At 37.8% G+C, this 19801-nt stretch overlaps 1 protein-coding gene across 1 annotated transcript; it reads right to left on the bottom strand.

The window, feature by feature from the left end:
- Positions 1-7833: 7833 nt before the first annotated feature.
- On the bottom strand, positions 7834-13912 carry DEFB116 (defensin beta 116). The gene is made up of 2 exons (XM_019748472.2): positions 13846-13912; positions 7834-8057 (listed from the first exon to the last, which is right to left on the bottom strand). Exons 1-2 carry the CDS (start codon positions 13910-13912, stop codon positions 7834-7836), a joined length of 291 nt encoding a protein of 96 aa, XP_019604031.2.
- Positions 13913-19801: the final 5889 nt, after the last annotated feature.

Here is a 19801-nt window from a genome sequence, read left to right as displayed (position 1 = left end):
TGAAGTGGGATTACTGGGTCCTTCCTTGTCTCTTCTTAACGCCTGTGTTTTAAAGTCTATTTTGTCTGGTATAAGTACTGCTACTCCAGATTTTCTTGTTGTTGTTTTTTCATTTCCATTTTCATGAAATATCTTTTTTCCATCCCTTTACTTTCTGTCTGTGTGTGTCTTTCAATCTGAAGTGAGTCTCTTGTAAGCATATATAAGGGTTTTGTTTTCTTATCCATTCAGCCCTTCTATGTCTTTTGATTGGAGCATTTAATCCTTTTACATTGAAAGTAATTGTTGATAAATCTGTAGCTATTGCCATTTTATTATTCATAATTTTCATTTTCCTGAAACTAATAATAAAAAATAAGCAATAATAATTTTTTTTTTCCATTTTAAAAAAGTCTCTCTAACGTTCCTTGTAATACTGGTTTTGTGGTGATGAACTTTAGCTTTTTATTGTCTGGGAACCTCTTTATCCGTCCTTTCATTTTAAATGATAGCTTTGCTGGGTAGAGTACCTTTGGTTGTAGGTCCTTGATTTTCATCATATTGAATATTTCCTGCCAACCCCTTCTGGCCTGCAAAGTTTCTGCTGAAAAATCAGCTGAGGGTCTCATGGGAGCTCCCTTATATGCTACTAGTTGCCTTTCTCTTGCTGCTTTTAGGATTCTCTCTTTGTCTTTAACCTTTGCCATTTTAATTATAATGTGTCTTGGTGTGGGCCTGTTTGGGTTCATCCTGCTTGGGACTCTGCACTTCCTGGACTTGTATGTCTATTTCCTTCACCAGGTTAGGAAAATTTTCAGTTATTATTTCTTTAAATAGGTCCTCAATCCCTTGCTTTCTCTCTTCTCCTTCTGGTACCTCTATGATGTGAATATTGTTACACTTGATGTTGTCCCAGAGGTCTCTTAAATGGTCCTCTTTTTTTTTTTTTAATTCTTTTTTTCTTTTTTTGCTGTTCCAATTGAGTGTTTTTTGTTACCTTGTCTTCCAAATCACTGATTTGATCTTCTGCTTTATCTAGTTTGATGGTGATTCCTTCTAGTGCATAGTGCATTCTTCATTTCCATTATTGTATTTTTCACTTATGGCTGGTTCTTTTTATGGTTTCTATGGCCTTTTTTATGCTTGCAATCTCTTTGTTGCAACTTTGAAGTTCTCACTAAGTTACTTGAGCATCCTTATTATCATTGTTTTGAACTCTATCTCTAGTAGGTTGCTTGCCTCCATTCTGTTTAGTTCTTTTTCTGGATTTTTCTCCTGTTCTTTCATTTGGGATGCATTTCTTTGTTTCCTCATTTTGGCTGCCTCTCTGTGTTTGTTTCTACATATTAGGTAAATCTGCTATGTCTCTCAGTCTTGGCCAAGTGAACTTATGTAGTAAGTGTCCTGTGGGGCCCAGTGGCACAGCCAGATGCTCCAGGAGTGTCCCTTGTGTGAGTCTCTCCTTTATACTATAGTTGAGCCTTGATTGTTATTGGCACATCAGTAGGTGGGATTGACCTTCGGGCTGACTGGCTGGGGGATTTGGCCACATCCACAGCTTATGTGCTGCTGTGCAGGAGGCTTAACCCACTGAGTGGGATTTTCTCCAATGGGCTCTGGTGCCTGTGGAGACCACCCTTTGTGTTTGCCACTTGTGGGGCTAATTGGGCAGTGCTCTGCTGTGGTCTTAAGCCAACCTCTACGTATGTTGGTTCTGAGGCCTCTTGGGAGGGGCTCCAGTGCAGGCCCAGGTCAGCCACTGCCTGTGACTGGCCAGGGCTACATGGTAGGAACTACAAAGTGATCTGCAGTTGTTTGCTGCCTGTGCCAAACCTGAAGGTGCATGGGGGAAGCTATGTTGCAAACCAAGGATGATTGCCACCAGTACTAGGCCTGGGGTAACTCTGCAAAAAGCCAGGACACCCCAAGCCTGCTACTACTTGCCAGCTCCCTTAAGGTTCAGCCACTGATAAAGACTCATGCAGTACGTGAGTTGTGTGAGGCAATGTCTCAGGGAATCACTCGTGTGGGAAGAATTGTGGTCACCTGGTTCGTGTAGACTCTGATCTGATGCCAGTGCTGAGTGTGGAGTGATTCAGCAAAAGTCTCAGAGCATACTGAGGCCAGTCATTGCTTGCCTGGGACCCATGGACTCTGATAGTTTTCAAAGAAAAAACGCAATGTGGGAGGGGCTGGTCGCTCATGGAGAAAGTGCCTCTGGCAATGCTCGAGTTTGGTGAGGCGGGTCCAGCTGAGTCAACAGGGAAGAGCTGCAGATCTCACCAGGCCAAGCAGATTAAGATTTGGCCTGTGGGGGCGGGCTCAACACAGGAAAGATGGCGCCCACCTGCCAGCTGTATGGGAGAAGGGCTCCTCACCAGGAAAATGCCGATTGTCTTCCAGTTCTCCTCCTGAAGCCATACTCCTCAGCCTGCCCCTATATATCTCGGAGGCCCCCTGAGTCACCATCCCTTCGCTGGAGCCCAAGGTAAGTGCCTACGAGTGAGTGAGTTTTTGCATGAGCCATTTAAGAGGATATCTGGGTTTCCCGCAGCTTTCTGTCCCACCAGAACAGTCAAAATCCCCACAGTTTTTTACAGCCAGATATTGTGGGGGCTCCTCTTCCTGGCACCAGTATTCTGGGCTGGGGAGTCCGGTATGGGGCTGTGGTCCCTTGCTTCTCCAGGGGGAACCTCCATGGTTGAGATATCCTTCCTGATTCTCAACTGCCACAGGAGGGTTTGGGGTCCATTCTGCATCTCTGCCCCTCCTACCAGTCTTGACATGGCTTCTTCTTTATATGTTTAGTTATAGGAGTTCTGTTCAGCTAGACTTCAGATGGTTCTTCAGGTTGATTGTTCTATAATTTAGTTGTAATTTTAATGTGTTTGTGGAAGGATGCAAGCACAGTGTTTTTCTACTCCGCCATCTTGGATCTCTCTCAGTTTTAACCGGTTTCCTCCACAATTACTTGAGTAAGAATGTTAAAGGTTTCATGCAGCACATTTTGTTGTTTTCACAGTAGTGTATTCCAGTTTCAGATTGTTTGCATTTATTTCTGCACTTTCCTTCGTCTCCATCACATTTATGTTCAAAATCCACTGTTTTCTTTTTGGGGGGAGTGATCTTTTTTCATGCTTCCTGGGGAAAATATGGCTATGATTAGACTCTATGCAACCATGATAACAGAAGAATAGAATGGTAAGTGCACAAGAGCTGGAATCAAAATCACCTAGATTCAAACCTGGAGTCTTGTTTACTAGATCTTGGTCTTTGGACAAATAACTTCAGGTCTCTGTCCCTTCATTGCTCTCATCTGTACAATGGCAATAATAATAAAATAGACTGCACCACAATTTATTTTCCAATTTCCAAACTAACAGAACTCTGATATGGAGGAGAGAACAGGCCTTTCTATACCCTTCCAACCATGAAAGCCTTAGATTTTTAAGATAATTGCTTTAAACAAAGAGCTTGTTCAATGTAATGCTCAGAGTTCTTAAATTACTGATTATTAGAATCTGAATAAGTGTCCAGAAAATGTGCCATCCTCTTTTCCCAGTCAGTGATTCTTTCTACAATACAGTCTCCACTCATAAACTCATGTAAGTAGTATCCAGTTGAACTTCATTATTTGCAGATTCTGTATTTGGGAATTCGCCTTCTTGCTAAATTTATTGTAATCAAAACCATATTTATGACACTTTCATAGTCATTTGTGGACATGCGCAGAGTGGTGAAAAGTTTGAGTCCCCTGATGCACACGTTCCAAGTTGAGGCCAAACAAGGCAACGCTCTACTTTCTTGTTCCAGTTCTCCTACTGTAAATTGTCCTTTTTGCAGTATAATTAGTGCCACATTTTTTCCCATTTTTGTGGTTCCTACCGGTGATTTTGCTATTTCAAATGGCTCACAAACAGTGCTGAAGCTCTGTCTAGTGTTCTTCAGTATGAGAAAGATGTGATGTGCCTTAAGATAAAATACATGTATTGATATAATATTGTATGTCAATTGTAATTGAAAAATAAGAAATTATTTAAAAATAATTAAAATACATGTGTTAGATAACTTTGTTCAGGTATGATTTATAGTGCTATTGGCCATGAGTTCAATTAATGAATGAACAATATATATTAAACAAGGTATCCTTAAACAGAAGCATAACACAACAAGGTTATGTATTGCTCAGTTGATGAAAATATTGTGATAAGAGGCTTACAAACCTAACCGTACATTTCCCCTAAGAGCACTGCTTTAGCATTTGCGAATTCAGTGTACGTCGTGACTTTTAGAACATAACTACCACAAATGAAAATCAACTGTGTTTAAACTTCATTTTTTTTAAACTGAAATATACCACAAATGTTGTTCATTAATTGGCTTTTTTATTTAGTATAAGATTATGTGTGTGTGTGTGTGTGTGTGTGTGTGTGTGTGTATTTCCTTTATTACTTCTAATGGCTGGATATGTATTACACCATTGTAGGAATAAACCAAAATTGCTATTTCATAGCCCAAGTTAATGGCCTTTTGATTCATTTTCAAATTATCGATATCACCAAAACTCAGCCAAAAACATTCCTATACATATATCTTTGCTTATTGGGGCAAATTTTCTTGTGAGAATGTTTTCTAGAATTCAAATTGCTAAGTAAAATAGTAAATATATAAATACATAATTCTTCCTTTTCGTGTCTTCCTTTTCTCCATGCCTTTTTATTTATTGCTGACAGAATTCACTTTCCTCCTATAATTAATTGGTTTTTTAAAATCCCCGTTTACATTCCAAATATAAGTATGAACACTCCAGTTTGTATATGGGCTTGTCTGGGTCTTACCTAAGCTTTGAAAGAGTAGAGACAAGAACAAAACGTATGTGAGAGGCAGCTGAAAAAGTAACTAAGTAACTGATGGGACAAATTAATTCATGGGTTATACGGACTAAAGGAAGGAAACATTCCGCATAATTCTGAGATTTCAAAACTTTTTGAAAGGTCAAGATTTGGGGATTTTCCCCATGGAAATAAGAATTAAAAGAGTATGAGAGGAAGTATAAAGGCCCTACGTTATGAAGGAGAAAAAAAGCCAAAAAATGCTAGAGATAGAACAAGAAAAGAACGATCAGGTCAGTAGGAAAAGAACTAACATGGAAAGTGACCTGAAATCAACATGTATTGAATGCCAAGTACTGTATTTCCTCAATTCTCAAGCGCCATTAGTTATAAGATGCACATAAATTTTATAACAGATTTTCTGAGAATAAGAAGAAACAACATATTACACATGAGCAATATTTAATAACTGGCAAAAGCACATTCTATATATCCATAATACCATATACCACTTCCTTCTCAAAATTTGAGGCTGAATTGTCTTCATATTTAAAAATAAAATAGTGGGAGCCCTGCCACCCTTACAATCAAATCCTAAACCTGAATCTCAGGGCAGTTTCTGTGTCTGCAGAAGAGTCTCCTTTAATTCTGCGAGAGACGCCCTCTGGCTTTCAGAACATGCCTTAGGTTGGCCATTAGATGCCTTGAGCCTAGCGTTTTCTTTTTTCAAAATTTATTTCTGTCAGCAACTCCACACCACAATCCTAATTATTACTGCCATGCTAATCTAGTGTAGCAGCCACTTGATCTTGTAATGCATTATTGTCCACCCACATTTTATCCCATTTAAAGAGGTGGAAATTTTAGTGATAGTGAAGCCACTACATGCCAGGGGTTATGACCACCCTGCTTCTTGCTAACAATAGGATTCGTATTCCTTTCAGACAGGTGGGAAAAATCCAATGCCAAATATTATCCAAAGCTCTGCTTTTTAGGACCACTCCTGATATCAGTTGTCTTACCCTGAACTCCCAGGAATATTTGTTGTCAAAGCATGATCGGTAAACCAGCATCATTGGCATTACCTAGGAACTTGTTAGAAATACCAATTCTTGAGCTATATCCCAGACCTACTGAATCAGAATTTTGAAGGTGAGCCTGGTAGTCTGGGTTTTAACAAGTTTGAAAAACCTCTGAGCTAGAAAGCAGAGTTGCAAGCAAAGTTTGTGTACTAACACTTCTTTGGGGATGCTAATCCCAGGGTAGCGATGGACACCAGGAGATGCATTATCAATCTGGCCACAGCTTCAAGAGAAAACATAATCAGCTGCTTGGTCAATCTGGCATGCTGCATCAAGCAGCCCCACTAGGTAGCCATTGCAAAAACCAAACCCCATTCCCAAGACAGGGCACTTCTCCAGAAATGGTGAAAACAGTCAGAGGCTCCATGGATGTACTGGGGTTAGGCTTCTGTACCGAAGCTGCTGCAGCTCCCACCACATTGGCATGATGAGGGCGTCGTGCCGGAGCCGATCTTCATTCCAGCTGGCAGATGTCAAAGCTGGGGAGATGGCAGTAGTGGTCAGGGCTTTCCTGTGACCAAACGGCCAAAGGCCCGAGAAGCAGATGGGGTCAAGGAGATCTGGAGAGGCATATAAAAATGATCCATTTAACTTGGTTTTTTGTTAAATGCCAAAAATAATGCAACAAATCTAATATACTAAGGAGTGGGACCTACAGCTTAATTTTTGCTCATTTAACCATTAGCTCAACTAGGATACGTCCTATTTTCTGTGTGTCTGCGAAAAATGATGTCTTTTGGGAAAATCTCATACTTGGAAAGAGAGAGAAAATAGGGAACATGATAAATATCATGAGGCAGAGAGCAGAAGAAGAAACCCCTAAGGGGACTAAGAACACCCAGGGACTAAAAGCCAATGGCAAACAAGGATTTCAAGGAAGGATTGAGAACAATGGAGTGAAATAGAGGCAAAGTAAATGGTAAAAACTAAAGAATACTCAAGTTTTTCAACAGTGAAAGCATTGGTGAGCAAAACCACAGCCATTTCAGTGAAGTGGCCAGGGTTGTCTTAGCTGAGATGAAATTAAGAATCTGGAACTTAGAGAATTTGGTTGGGAATACTAGTTCTAGAAGTTTGGATCCAAAGAAGGGGAGAGAGAAAACATTAGCCATGGAAGAAGAGTATACCTAATACAATGAAAATTCCATAGCATGCAAATATTAGTTGTGGCTATGTTTGGAGTGGGAAAACAATATTTGTCAACTCTCAGCAATGAAAGGACCTTAAAGGTTATCAAATACAAAGTCCAGCTTCTGTTGTAAATCCCTCTCTAACACCATGACCAGCATCACCTCTGTCCCACACCCAGAAATGGTCCTCCCACTTCAAAACTGGAAGAAGAAGCCTGCTTATTTCACTTTCTAACAGCTCTACTGCATAGAAAATGTTGCCCTCATTTGTCCAACAGATACCTACACTCAATTCCATCCATCCATCTATCTAGTTCTGGTTCTTCCTGAGGACACCACATCATACCAAACAGACCAGGATAGCCCTCTGGATATCAACGGCAACCCTATTATTCATGTCTTCATCCTACAGTGTTTACTCAGAGGACTCAGTGATCTCCCCTACATGTTCACTGGATCATCCAGACTCGATTCAGTGGTCACCTTCTATCTGCAGCTTCCAGAATGCATCTCATCCCTCTTCGTGGTATCAAAGCAGGGCAGAAATGTGATCTTCTCCCTTCCTTAGCACCCTCACCATCTATTCAGCTAGCTATCTTATCCTATTTGATTTTTTGGCCAGTGCCCTTTCCTATATTCCATGGCTCCCCTGCTCTCAGCCTAACCTTCCCCTGTCCAATGATGACTGTTCACAGATGAAAGACACACATGTGAGAAGGAATGCATTTTAACGGGGAGGGTGTCCCAGAACGGGGAAGGAATTGCTCCAGGAGACGGTAAGGTTGGTGATATTCAAATTTCAGAGAAGCTTTAAGTGTTTGTAACTGACAAGTTGAAGTCAGAGTTGGAATCCTCCTTCCCGTGGTTAGAACTGTCTATTTTCACAGAAAATTTAAGGCAGCACTTTTGACCATGGGGGCAGGTTAAGTATTGACTTTCATATTTTCTGCAGGCGTTTCTGCACATGCCATGGTAAAACTGGCATGGATTCCAAGGTTCCTGGCTCTTGCCATAGTAGGATCTGAACAGGCCACCTGGGGAAAATATAGCCATGTTTAGTTTCCATGTAGCAACAACAATAAGGGTGGGAAGTATGATTTAAAGAGAACACGACCTAAGAATATTAAGAGCACAGGATCTGGAGTTAAAACCACCTCAATTCAAAAACTGAGGGTTGTTAGATGGGAGGGGGAGTGGGGATGAGGGAGAAGGTGAGGGGATTAGAAAGCACAGTCAGTAACCACAAGATTGCCACGGGGATACGAAAGTCAATTTGGGGAATGTAATCAATAACATTGTAAAGATTTTGTAGGGTATCCGACGGACACATGTCTTATTAGGGAGACCACCTCAGGGATGGTGTAGGTGCCTGACCACTACAGTGTATACCTGAAACTGAAGCTGAATAATACTGTATGTCAACTATAATTTAAATAAATATATATATTTATTTAATATATATATATATATATATCCATGTTGTCACAAATGGTAAGATTTCATTCTTTTTTATGGCCAAGTAATATTCCATTGTGTGTGTGTGTGTGTGTGTATATATATCTATATATATCTATATATATCTATATATAGATATATATAGATATAGATAACCTCTTCTTTATCCAGTTGTCTATTGATGGACATTTAGGTTGCTTCCATATCTTGGCTATTGTAAATAACACTGCAGTGAATGTAGGAGTGCATATATCTTTTCAAATTAGTTTTTTTAGTTTCTTCAGATAAATATCCAGAAGTGGAATTGCTGGGTTATTAGGTAGTTTTATTTTTAATTATTTAAGGAAACTCCATACTGTTTTCCATAGAGGCTGCACCAATTTTCAATCCCATCAACAGTGTACAAGTGTTCCCTTTTCTCCACATCCTCGTCAGTGCTGATTGTTTGTTGATTTATTGATGATAGCCAGTCTGACAGGTGTGAAGTGATATGTCATTGTGGTTTTAATTTGCATTTCTCTGATGATTAGTGACATTGAGCATCTTTTCATGTATGTTGGCCATCTGTATGTCCTCTTTGTAGAAATGTCTATTCAGGTCCTCTGCCCATCTTTTAATAGTTGTTTTGGTGTTAAGTTGTATGAGTTTTTTATAAATATTGGATATTAACCCCTTATCATATGTATCACTGGCGAATATCTTCTCCCATTCAGTAAGTTGCCTTTTCATTTTGTTGATGGTTTCCTTGGCTGTGCAAAACTTTTTAGTTTGATGTAGGCCCATTTGTTTATTTATTTTTTTGTTTCCCTTGCCAGAGAAAATATATGAGAAAAATATACGAGTATTACTAAGAACAATGACAGAGAGTTTGCTGCCTATGTTTTCTTAGAGTTTTATTGTTTCAGGCCTTACATTTAAGTCTTTAATCCATTTTGAGTTTATTTTTGTATGTTATGTAAGAAGGTGATCTTGTTTTGCATGTATCTGTCCAGTTTTCCCAATACCATTTATTGAATAGACTGTCTTTACCCCGTTGTATATCCTTGCCTTCTTTGTCATAGATTAATTGACCATATAGGCATGTGGTTATTTCTGGGCTCTTTATTCTGTTCCATTGATTTATGTGTCTGTTTTGCTGGTACCATGCCATTTTGATTATTATAGCCTTGAAGTATCGTTTGATATCAGGTAGCATGATACTTCTAACTTTGTTCTTCTTTCTCAAGATTGCTGTGGCTATTTGGTGTCTTATGTGGTTCCATATAAATTTTAGGATTATTTGTTCTAGTTCTGTAAAAAATGCCATTGATACTTTAATAGCGATTGTGTTGAATCTATAGAGTGCTTTGGGTAGTATGGACATTTTAATGATGTTAATTCTTCCTATGCATTAGCATGCTATATGCTTCCATTTATTTGTATCTTCTTTAATTTCTTCAATGTCTTATAATTTTCTGAGTACAGGTCTTTTACCTGTACTCAGAAAATTATCCCTTGGTATTTTTTTGATGCAATTATAAATGGGATTGTTTTCTTACTTTTTCTGATTCATTATCGGTGTATAAAAACTCAACCAACTTCTGAATATTAATTTTGTATTTTGCTACTTTATTGAATTCATTTATCTGTTCTAATAGTTTTTTGGTGGAATCTTCAAAGTTCTCTATATACAGTATCATGTCATCGGCAAATGACAGTTTTACTTCTTCCTTTCTAATTTGGACACATTTATTATTTTTTCTTATCTGACTGCTGTGGCTAGGACTTCCAATACTATGTTGAATAAAAGTGGTGAAAGTAGACATCCTTATCTTGTTCCTGATCTTAAGGAAAATGCTTCTAGCTTTTCACCGTTGAGTATGATGTCAGTTGTGGGTTTGTCATATGTGGCCTTTAATATGTTGAGATATGTTCCCTCTATTTCCACTTTGCTGAGAGTTTTTATCATAAATGGATGCTGGATTTTGTCATATGCTTTTTCAGCATCTGAAAAATCAGATGATATGACCATCTGATTTTTATTTTTAATTTGTTTATATGACATTGACTTGTAGATATTGAACCAAACTTGCATTCCGGGGATAAATCTCACTTGATCATGGTGTATGATCTTTTTATTTATTTATTTAATTTCTTGGTACGATCTTTTTAATATATTGTTGAATTCAGTTTGCTAATATTTTGTTTAGGATTTTTGCATCTGTGTTCATCAGGGATATTGGCCTATAATTTTCTTTTTTGTAATGTCTTTGTCTGGTATTATAATCAGGGTAATGGTGTCCTTGTAAAATAAGCTTGGGAGACTTCCCTCCTTTTGAATTTTTTGGGAATAGTTTGAGAAGGCAAGGTTCTTTTCAACCATCCACCCATCACACCCATTCCACATTCATTTATCAGCACTCACTCTGTGCCAGGCTATATACTCAGTGCTAAGCATACAGAAGTCTCAATGCCCACCCCCATTAGTGAAAACTGGACAGAACAAGTTTAGTGTTATTTCCTATATGAAAAAAAAGCACTTTGTTAATTTTTTAATAGGAGAAAGTAAAATTTTCAAAGTTTAGATGAACTAGGAGAATGGGAAGAGAAAGAAAGAAAAAAAAATGCTTCAGTGGCAGACATCCCATAGCATATGGGTGCTGGTGTATGTATGAAGTGCCCCAGAAACTGGCACAGCAACCCAGAGGAGGCACTCAACCAGACTGCTATTTCACTGAGGTAAAAAAAATGACACCCCTTCATCCATGCTCCAGCATCTTTGTACCACTGTATTTCCTACCTCACCCTCATTATGGAAACTGTCTCTCATTTGAGAACTGCCACTTATGAACCTGTATACTTGTAGGGAGAGGGCTTCTGCAGGGGGCCTCCCTAGAGTGAGACTCACACTCTTCTAGCTAACTCCGGAATGGGAGAACTTTCCATTTTTTCCCAAACAGACTGGATGGAAACCGGGACACCCAAGGTTTCCTCTTTGGAGCGACCAAAGGATGGATAGGAAATAGAAACCAAAAATGAGGGTCAGGCAGGCTCCCTTTTCCTCACTCTCTCCACATGGAAAGCAGGTCTAGACAGTCCCAGGAGGATTCTGCTTACAGTGGCTAAACAAATAAATGAGGGTTTTGTCACAGACATGTATGACTTCTCACTCCTGCAGCTCTTCTAATCCTATATTACTTTGTATCGTGATAAACTGTAACACCCACATCAAGTTAATGTCACCTTTTATGATCCCTCCATCTTCAAATTGAAGTCAGAGGAGATCTGCCTTTGAATCCCAGCATTGCCTATGACCCTCTGGACTTGGTATCCCTATGGGAGAAATGCGAGTGGGAAAGTTTTCATCAGATCAGAAAAATCTCAGCTGTGTTTATGAAGGAGGAACAGGTGTCATATTTCGTAAGAACCTGGGAGGATTGTTAAGTATGCTCATATCAAGTCTCTAGAGATTCTGATTTGAGAAGGCTCAAGCAAGGATGCTGTGCAAAAGTTTCCAAGAAAATACTCATGGGCACCTGCTTGAATTGAGAGCCACAATCCTGCCTGACCTTTTCACATTCACCCATAGACATTGCCCAGCTCATGTTCCCACATTGGACTTGTTTTAAGAGCAAATTAAAATATTATAAATAAAAAGCTGAACATATACTCTAGAAGCTATCAAGCTCCATCCAGAGCCAAAATCAATGTGATACATGATTTTCCTGCCATCTGTGCACTCCAAATATTATCGTTACCCACCCAATTCCCAGGGTTCTTCCTACCTATATATGTTTATTAGGCCTAAGTCATTTATATATTCATTCAGTCAATAAACTTTTACTGAAAACTACTCTGTGCAAAGCATTCAGCTCAACCAAGAATACATAAATTTAAAAAGCAGAGTCTTGGCTTTCAAACAGTTTAATTTTATATGTACATGTTTGGGGTGATGAAAGGAAAAAAATGACAGATTGTCCCAGGAAAGGTTGTTCAGAACAGTTCCTGCCCATAAATTCTGCCAGGTGATATATTAAGTAGTTATTAAGGAAGCAACACTGTGTACAACTTTTGAAGCATAGAGTGCTGTCTTCCTTTTTGTGTTGTTGTTTTTTGCAAACCCACCTGTGGTTTTAACATGGGAACTGAGCTTCACTGGACATGAGAAGAATTGTCTCTCAAGTAATGAGGACGAAACAGGGTGAGAATAAGGGGTACGAGAATGTGAAGTAGGAAGATGAGGAAGGAGAAAAAGGAGAGGGGAGAGAAAGGGAAGGGGGAGAAAACACTAGATGTGGTAACTCTGAACTCAATCCCAACAAAGGAGAAACAACCTAGGTTTTCTATAGGGCTGGATTGCGACCACTCCCGTGTCTCTCTGTACATGCCAAGGTTTGATAGACATTGAAGATATTCCAGACTTCTGATTTCATTTATCTACTCTCTACCTAAAGTTACAAGTATCTCTATTATTCTTCAGTGTCCCTGAAAATCACACTGAAGGAACTTTTTTAAGAATTTGAAAATACTACTGGATATTTTTCATCCAGCGTTCATTCTCCCTGTTTCAATAGCCACAGCTCTGCAGTGACAAATTTGACTATCTTACTCAAGCTTAATAATGCCCCACCCCAGGCTAAGCTAACCACTGCCCAGATAAAACCCACATATGCCCTGTTCGAGTAAGACACCTACTTGAACCAAACATCTAACTCCAACTCCCAGTCCTATGTCTTCTGATAACCACCTAAGGCTCAATTATAAAACTTAACACAAACATAACACTAGCCAAACCACTGAATCCTAACTCACAACACCAAGCCAAAACACAGACCAACTACAACCTTCACTCTACCCAATTCCCCATTCTACCCAACTCCACCCTCAACTCCATTCAACAAAAATACCATTCCCTCACCAGATTATATTAAAATATTAGTCCAACCCAATTCTATTAATAGAATTGCTCACCCCCTCCACATCCCCACTCATTTTTCCAATATTTCTTACTGTAATGTCATGTACCATCTCCACCACAACTCTCTTTCCAAACCCCAAACTATCATGGATTCCTCCTATAGTTCCCCAACCTGGATTCCAGTGTCTCACACCTAACCCATGAATCAAACTCCCATCTTAATGACAACACTACCTAAAATGCTTCATGCTTTGATACTCCACTATTCCAGGAATAGCACCTCTTAAATTTGTCAGAACCAAGTGAGATTTTAATATGGTGGACGTTGGGATTAACACCCACAATATATCTGAGACCAGAAAAGGCTTCAGGTAGTGCCTAGTATATGTGAGTAAGAGTCACCTCAGAGGTCACCAAGATACCAATAGCTTATGCAAGACCCCAGAATTTTTGACAGAGTCCTGAATTACCTGGAGTCTTATGAACCAGGATCAGAAGGATGGAAATAATCATTAAATAGGCCTTCATGACTGACATGTCCTGAGAAAATGGAGGTCTGTGTTGCAGGGGACCAAATAGAACTCATTGCAGAAGGACAGTGTCCTGCCATTGTTAGTTTTGGGAATGGGCCAGAGTTGTGTGCAGTGAACTAAGGGGATGAGACCTGAAGTTAGCCAGGAGGAAGGATAACATGCATCATGTATCCCAACTGAGTGCTCCGTGTAATGGTGGAAGGTTTGCCCCATAGCAAGGCAGGCCTTCCTTCCCAGTGAGAAGCAAAGACAAATTAGAGCCAACTGGCATTTTGTGTGAGACAAATTTGAATGAATGAATGAATGAATGAATGAATGAATGAAGCAAGCAATGAGAAAACTAATACATAATTTAAGAAATAAAGAATCTTTTTAAAAACATTTATCTTTTTTAAAAATTAGTTTCAGGTGTACAAAGCAATGTAATAGTTAGACATTTATCATTTATATCCCTGACACAGTGATAACCCCCCTCCCCCTTTCTACTACCCCTCTGATATTGTACACAGCCATTACATTTCCACTATCTCTGTTCCTAATTCTGTACTCCACTTCTCGTAAATATATATATATATATATATATATATATATATATATATATATATATATATATAAAATTGTAGTTGACAGTCATTATTGTTCAGCTTCAGCTTCAGGTGTACAGTGCAGTGATCAGGCATCTACATCATCCCTGAGGTGGTCTCCCTAATGAGACAAGTGTCTATCAGATACTCTACAAAATCTTTACAACATTATTGATTACATTCCCCAAATTGACTTTCGTATCCCCGTGGCAATCTTGTGGTTACTGATTGTGCTTTCTAATCCCCTCACCTTCCCCCTTATCCCCAACCCCCTCCCATCTAGCAACCCTCAGTCTTTCCTCTATGTCTCTGAGACTGTTTCTGATTAGTTCATTCATTTATTCTTTTCTTTAGATTCCACATATAAGTCAGATCATATGGTATTTGTCTTTCTCTGTCTGACTTATTTCACTTAACATAATGTTCTCTAGGTCCATCCATATTGTTGCAAATGGTAAGATTTCCTTCTTTATGGCTGCGTAATATTCCATTGTATAAATGTACCACAGTTTTTGTTTTGTTTTAATTTATTGGGGTAACAATTCTTAGTAAAATTACATATATTTCAGGTGTACAATTCTGTATTACATCATCTATAAATCCCATTGTGTGTTTACCACCCAGAGTCAGTTCTCCTTCCATCACCATATATTTGATCCCCCTTACCCTCATCTCCCACCCTCCACTCCCCTTACCCTCTGGTAACCACTAAACTATTGTCTGTGTCTATGAGTTTCTGTTTCTCATTTGTTTGTCTTGTTCTTTTGTTGTTTTGGGTTTATACATCACATATCAGTGAAATCACATGGTTCTCTGTTTTTTCTGTCTGACTTATTTCGCTCAGCATTACACTCTCAAGATCCATCCACGTTGTCACAAATGTTCCTATATCATCTTTTCTTACCGCCGAATAGTATTCCATTGCATATATATACCACAACTTCTTTATCCATTCATCTATTGAAGGACATTTTGGTTGTTTCCATGTCTTGGCCACCGTAAATAAAGCTGCAATGACATTAGAGTACCACAGTTTCTTAATCCAGTCGTCTACCAATGGGCATTTCAGTTGTTTCCATGTCTTGACTATTGTGTATAGTGCTGCAATAAATATAGGGGTGCAAACATTTTTTTGAATTAGAGTTTTGTATTTCTCCAGATAGATACCTAGGAGTGGAATTGCTGGGTCATCAGGTAGTTCCATTTTCAGATTTTTGAGATACCTCCATATTGTTTTCTATAGTGGCTGTACCAATCTGCAATCCCACCAACAGTGCACAAGGGTTCCCTTTTCTCCACATCCTCGCCAGCACTTGTTGTTTGTTGATTTATTGATGATAGCCATTTTGACTGGGATGAGGTGGTATCTCATTGTGGTTTTTATTTGCATTTCTCTAATGATTAGTGAGGTTGAGTATTTTTTCATATGTCTGTTGCCATCCATATGTCCTCTTTGGAAAAATGTCTCCTCATGTCCTCTGCCCATTTGTTTTTTGGAGTTGAGTTGAGTGAGTTGTTTGGTTTTTTTATAAACTTTGGATATTAACACCTTATCAGACATATCATTGGCAAATATGTTCTCCCATTCAGTAGGATCCCTTTTTTTTTAATTGATGGTTTTCTTTGCTGTGAAAAAGCTTTTTAGTTTGATGTAATCCCACCTGTTTATTTTTTCTCTTTCCTCCCTTGCCTGAGGAGATATATCCGTAAAAATCTTACTCTGGGTAATGTCTTCCTATATTATCTTCTAGGAGTTTTATGGTTTCAGATCTTACATTTAAATCTATAATCCATTTTTAATTTATTCTTGTATATAGTGTAAGGAAGTGGTCGAGCTTCATTTTTTGCATGTGTCTGTCCAGGTTTCCCAGCACCATTTATTGAATAGACTGTCTTTACCCCACCGTACATTCTTGCTTCCACTGTTGTAGATTGAATGACCATATAGGCATGGGTTTATTTCTGGGCTCTCTATTCTGTTCCATTGATTTATGCATCTGTTTTTATGCCAGTACCATGCTGTTTTGATTACTGTAGCCTTGTAGTATAATTTGATGTCAGGTATTGTTATACCTCCCACTTTGTTCTTATTTCTCAAGATTTCCAAGGCTATCAAGGATCTTTTATGGTTCCATATAAATTTTAGGATTATATGTTCTATTTCTGTGAAAAATGTCCTTGGTAGTTTGATAGGAATTGCGTTGAATCTGTATATTGCCTTAGGCAGTATGGACATTTTAAGGATATTAATTCTTCCTATCCATGAGCATGGTATGTGTTTCCATCTATTTGTATCTTCTTTAATTTCTCTCTTCAGTGTCTTATAATTTTCTGAGTACAGATTTTTTACTTTTTTGGTTAAATTTATTCCCAGGTATTTTATAGTCTTTGAAGCAATTGTAAATGGGATTGTTTTCTTAATTTCTCCTTCTGATATTTTATTATTGGTATATACAAATGCAACTGATTTCTGAATATTAATTTTGTCTCCTGCTACTTTACTAAATTCATTTATCAGTTCTAATAGTTTTTTGGTGGAGTCTTTAGGGTTCTCTCTATATAGTATCATGTCTTCTGCATATAATGACAATTTTACTTCCTCCTTACCAAGAAAAAGAAATAACATGCATCCAAAAATATTCATCTTTATCCTCCAGACAGTAGAATGTTCCCTTCTGTCAGTAGTAGTTACTACATCCAATCCTGTACTAGGCATCACAGATGATGATGGTGAATAAGAAGAAGGAGGAGGAAGAGGAGGAAGAGGGGAAGGAGGGTGAAAAAGCTCTTTTGAAAGTCTAGGATAGGATTTCTACATCTTTCCATGACAAGGCAAATAAAACTGTGCTAACCCTCCCACAAGTAAATGCAATTGTACTAGCCCTCCCAGCTATAGCACTAGAAAAATGAAGAGTTTTAGACATTGAATTAAAGGCAGAGTGGAAGTGAAAAGGGAACCTACAAAATGTGAGAAAATATTTGCAAACCACATATCTGATAAAGGGTTAATATCCGATATATATAAGGAACACAAACAACTCAATAGCAAAAAAGAAAATCCAATTTTAAAATGTGCAAAGGACATAAATAGACACTGATACCAAGATGAATCAGATGTTGGGATTTTCTTGAAAGAATTTTAAAGCAGCCATCATAAAATGCTTCAAGAAGCAATAAATAATTATTTTGAAACAAATAAAAAGTAGAACAGTTTAGCAAAAACATAGAAGCTATGAGAAAAGAACTGACTGGAAATTAGAAAACAAAAATATAACAACTGAAAATTTCAAAATCTACTGGAGGGGTTCAATAGCAGAGTGGAGATGACAAATGATAGAATTGGTGAATTTGAGGCAAAGGTATAAAATTTACCTAGTCTGAACAAGCAAGAAAATAGGTTGAAAAAAATGAACAGAGTCCCAAGTACATGTGGGATAATAACAAAAGAGCTAACGTTCCAGTTATCTAAGTTCCAGAGAGGAGAGAGAGATGGACTGAAAAAATGTATGTGGAGAAATAATACCTAAAATGCTCCCAAATTTGGCAAAAAGCATAAATCTACAGATTTAAGCAGTAAGAAAAATTCCAAATAGGATAAATGTAAGGAAATGAATGTTAGATACATAATACAATTTCTGAAAACTAATGACAATAATAATAATAGCCAAATATAAATGATTCACTGCTTATAAGAGACTACAAATTTGAGTGATAGATTATTTCTCATCTGAAATTACGGAAGTCAGAAGCAGGTGACATAACATTTGCCAAGAAATAACATTTTAAAGACAATAAATGTAAACCATGAATTCTATATCTGGCAAAAACATTCTTCAGGAATAATGAGGAAATAAAGGCATTTTCAGACACAGGGGAACTAAGAGAATTTATTGCTAGCAAACCAATCTGGAAAGAAGCTAAGCAGAGGGGAAATGATAAGAGAAGGCTTGTAACTTTAGAAAGGGGAAAAAAAAAACTTTGAAATGGGTAAAATAAAAAGAGGTAAATATAATAGACGATCCTAATTCTCATTAGTTTCTTAAATCATATTTGTTAGTTGAAACAAAAATTATAATACTATATAATATAGTGTTCAATGTATGTAAAGAAAATAGTTAAAAGTATTATGTTTTTAAAGTGAGGAGGTTAAAGAAACCTAAATGAAGAATGTTTACTGCATTTCCCTTGAAGTGGTAAAATGTTCATGTCAGTAGATTGTGATAAGTTACATATGTATATTTTAATCACTATGAAAGCTACATAAAGCAATACACTGAAAAAAACATTATAAACTAAGTAAAATGAAATACTAAAAACAATTCAAATAATTTACAGAAAGTTTAGAAAAGAGACAGAGAAGTAGCAAACAGAAAACATATAATAAAATGGCACACTTAACCCCAATGTATCAATAATTACCATTAATGTAAAAGGTCTAGAGTGACATCAGTAAAAAATGGTGCTGTAAGGAGCACCAAAATTTCATCTCTCCATAAAGGCAATGAAAAACACTGACAAAACTGTCAGAATCAACTTTGTTGGAACTCTAACCCTTTGTTGGAGGGTTGGGGGGGAAGCTGACTCTCAGTAAAACAATGAGCTTTCCAGCATTTTACTTTACCCTAGAACTATCTCCCACTCCCAAACTCAGTGGTAATCTTGAAAATGATAACGTGCATTGTCGGTACGGAAAGAACAAAACAGACTTAATTCACGAAGAAGGGACATTATTTGACCTGTCTAGTGGCTCCCTTCAAGACTGGCTGAGACTTGACTTTATTTCATTTGTCACAGCACTCTCTCAGAGCTAAAGATTTTATTAGGGGACATTTGTCAAAAACAATTACAGGCATATATTTTAGTCAGAGCTGCCTGAGGAGATAAACAACAGTTGCTGAAAACAGTAGATTAACCAAAAGGTTTAGGAGGAAAGGCTCGGGGATGAGCTGTCCATGAGGGCTTTGAAAAGCTCTAACATGTTTTTGCATGCAAAGGGAAAAAAAAGCATGATTCATGCACAGGGGGAAAAAACAATCAATAAAAAGTGTTCCAGAGGAAGCCCATACAATGGACCTTCTAGACAAAGACTTTTAATAAGCCATTTTAAATAAGTCCAAACGGGGAAAGGAAACAGCTCTAAAGAACTATAGAAGACATGAGTAAATGGAAAGACATTCCATGTTCATGACTTGGAAGACTTAATATTTTTAAGATGCCAATACAATATCTATCAAAATCCCAGAACTGTTTTCTATTGTTTTGCAAAAATAGAATATTTCATCATAAAAAACTATATAGAATCTCAAGGG

Source organism: Rhinolophus sinicus, linkage group LG13, assembly GCF_036562045.2.
Source record: "Rhinolophus sinicus isolate RSC01 linkage group LG13, ASM3656204v1, whole genome shotgun sequence".
In the NCBI taxonomy this organism is placed as follows: domain Eukaryota; kingdom Metazoa; phylum Chordata; class Mammalia; order Chiroptera; family Rhinolophidae; genus Rhinolophus; species Rhinolophus sinicus.
The sequence above is the reverse complement of the archived record's forward strand: the minus strand, read 5'-3'. Positions and strand labels throughout refer to the sequence as shown.

Excerpts from the sequence above, each read along its gene's own strand:
- DEFB116 (XM_019748472.2), bottom strand. The coding sequence starts at position 13,912 with ATGTCAGTCATGAAGGCCTATTTAATGATTATTTCCATCCTTCTGATC. Across the intron at positions 8,058-13,845 it reads CCTGGTTCATAAGACTCCAG|GTGGCCTGTTCAGATCCTAC; the intron begins GTAATTCAGGAC and ends TATTTTCCCCAG.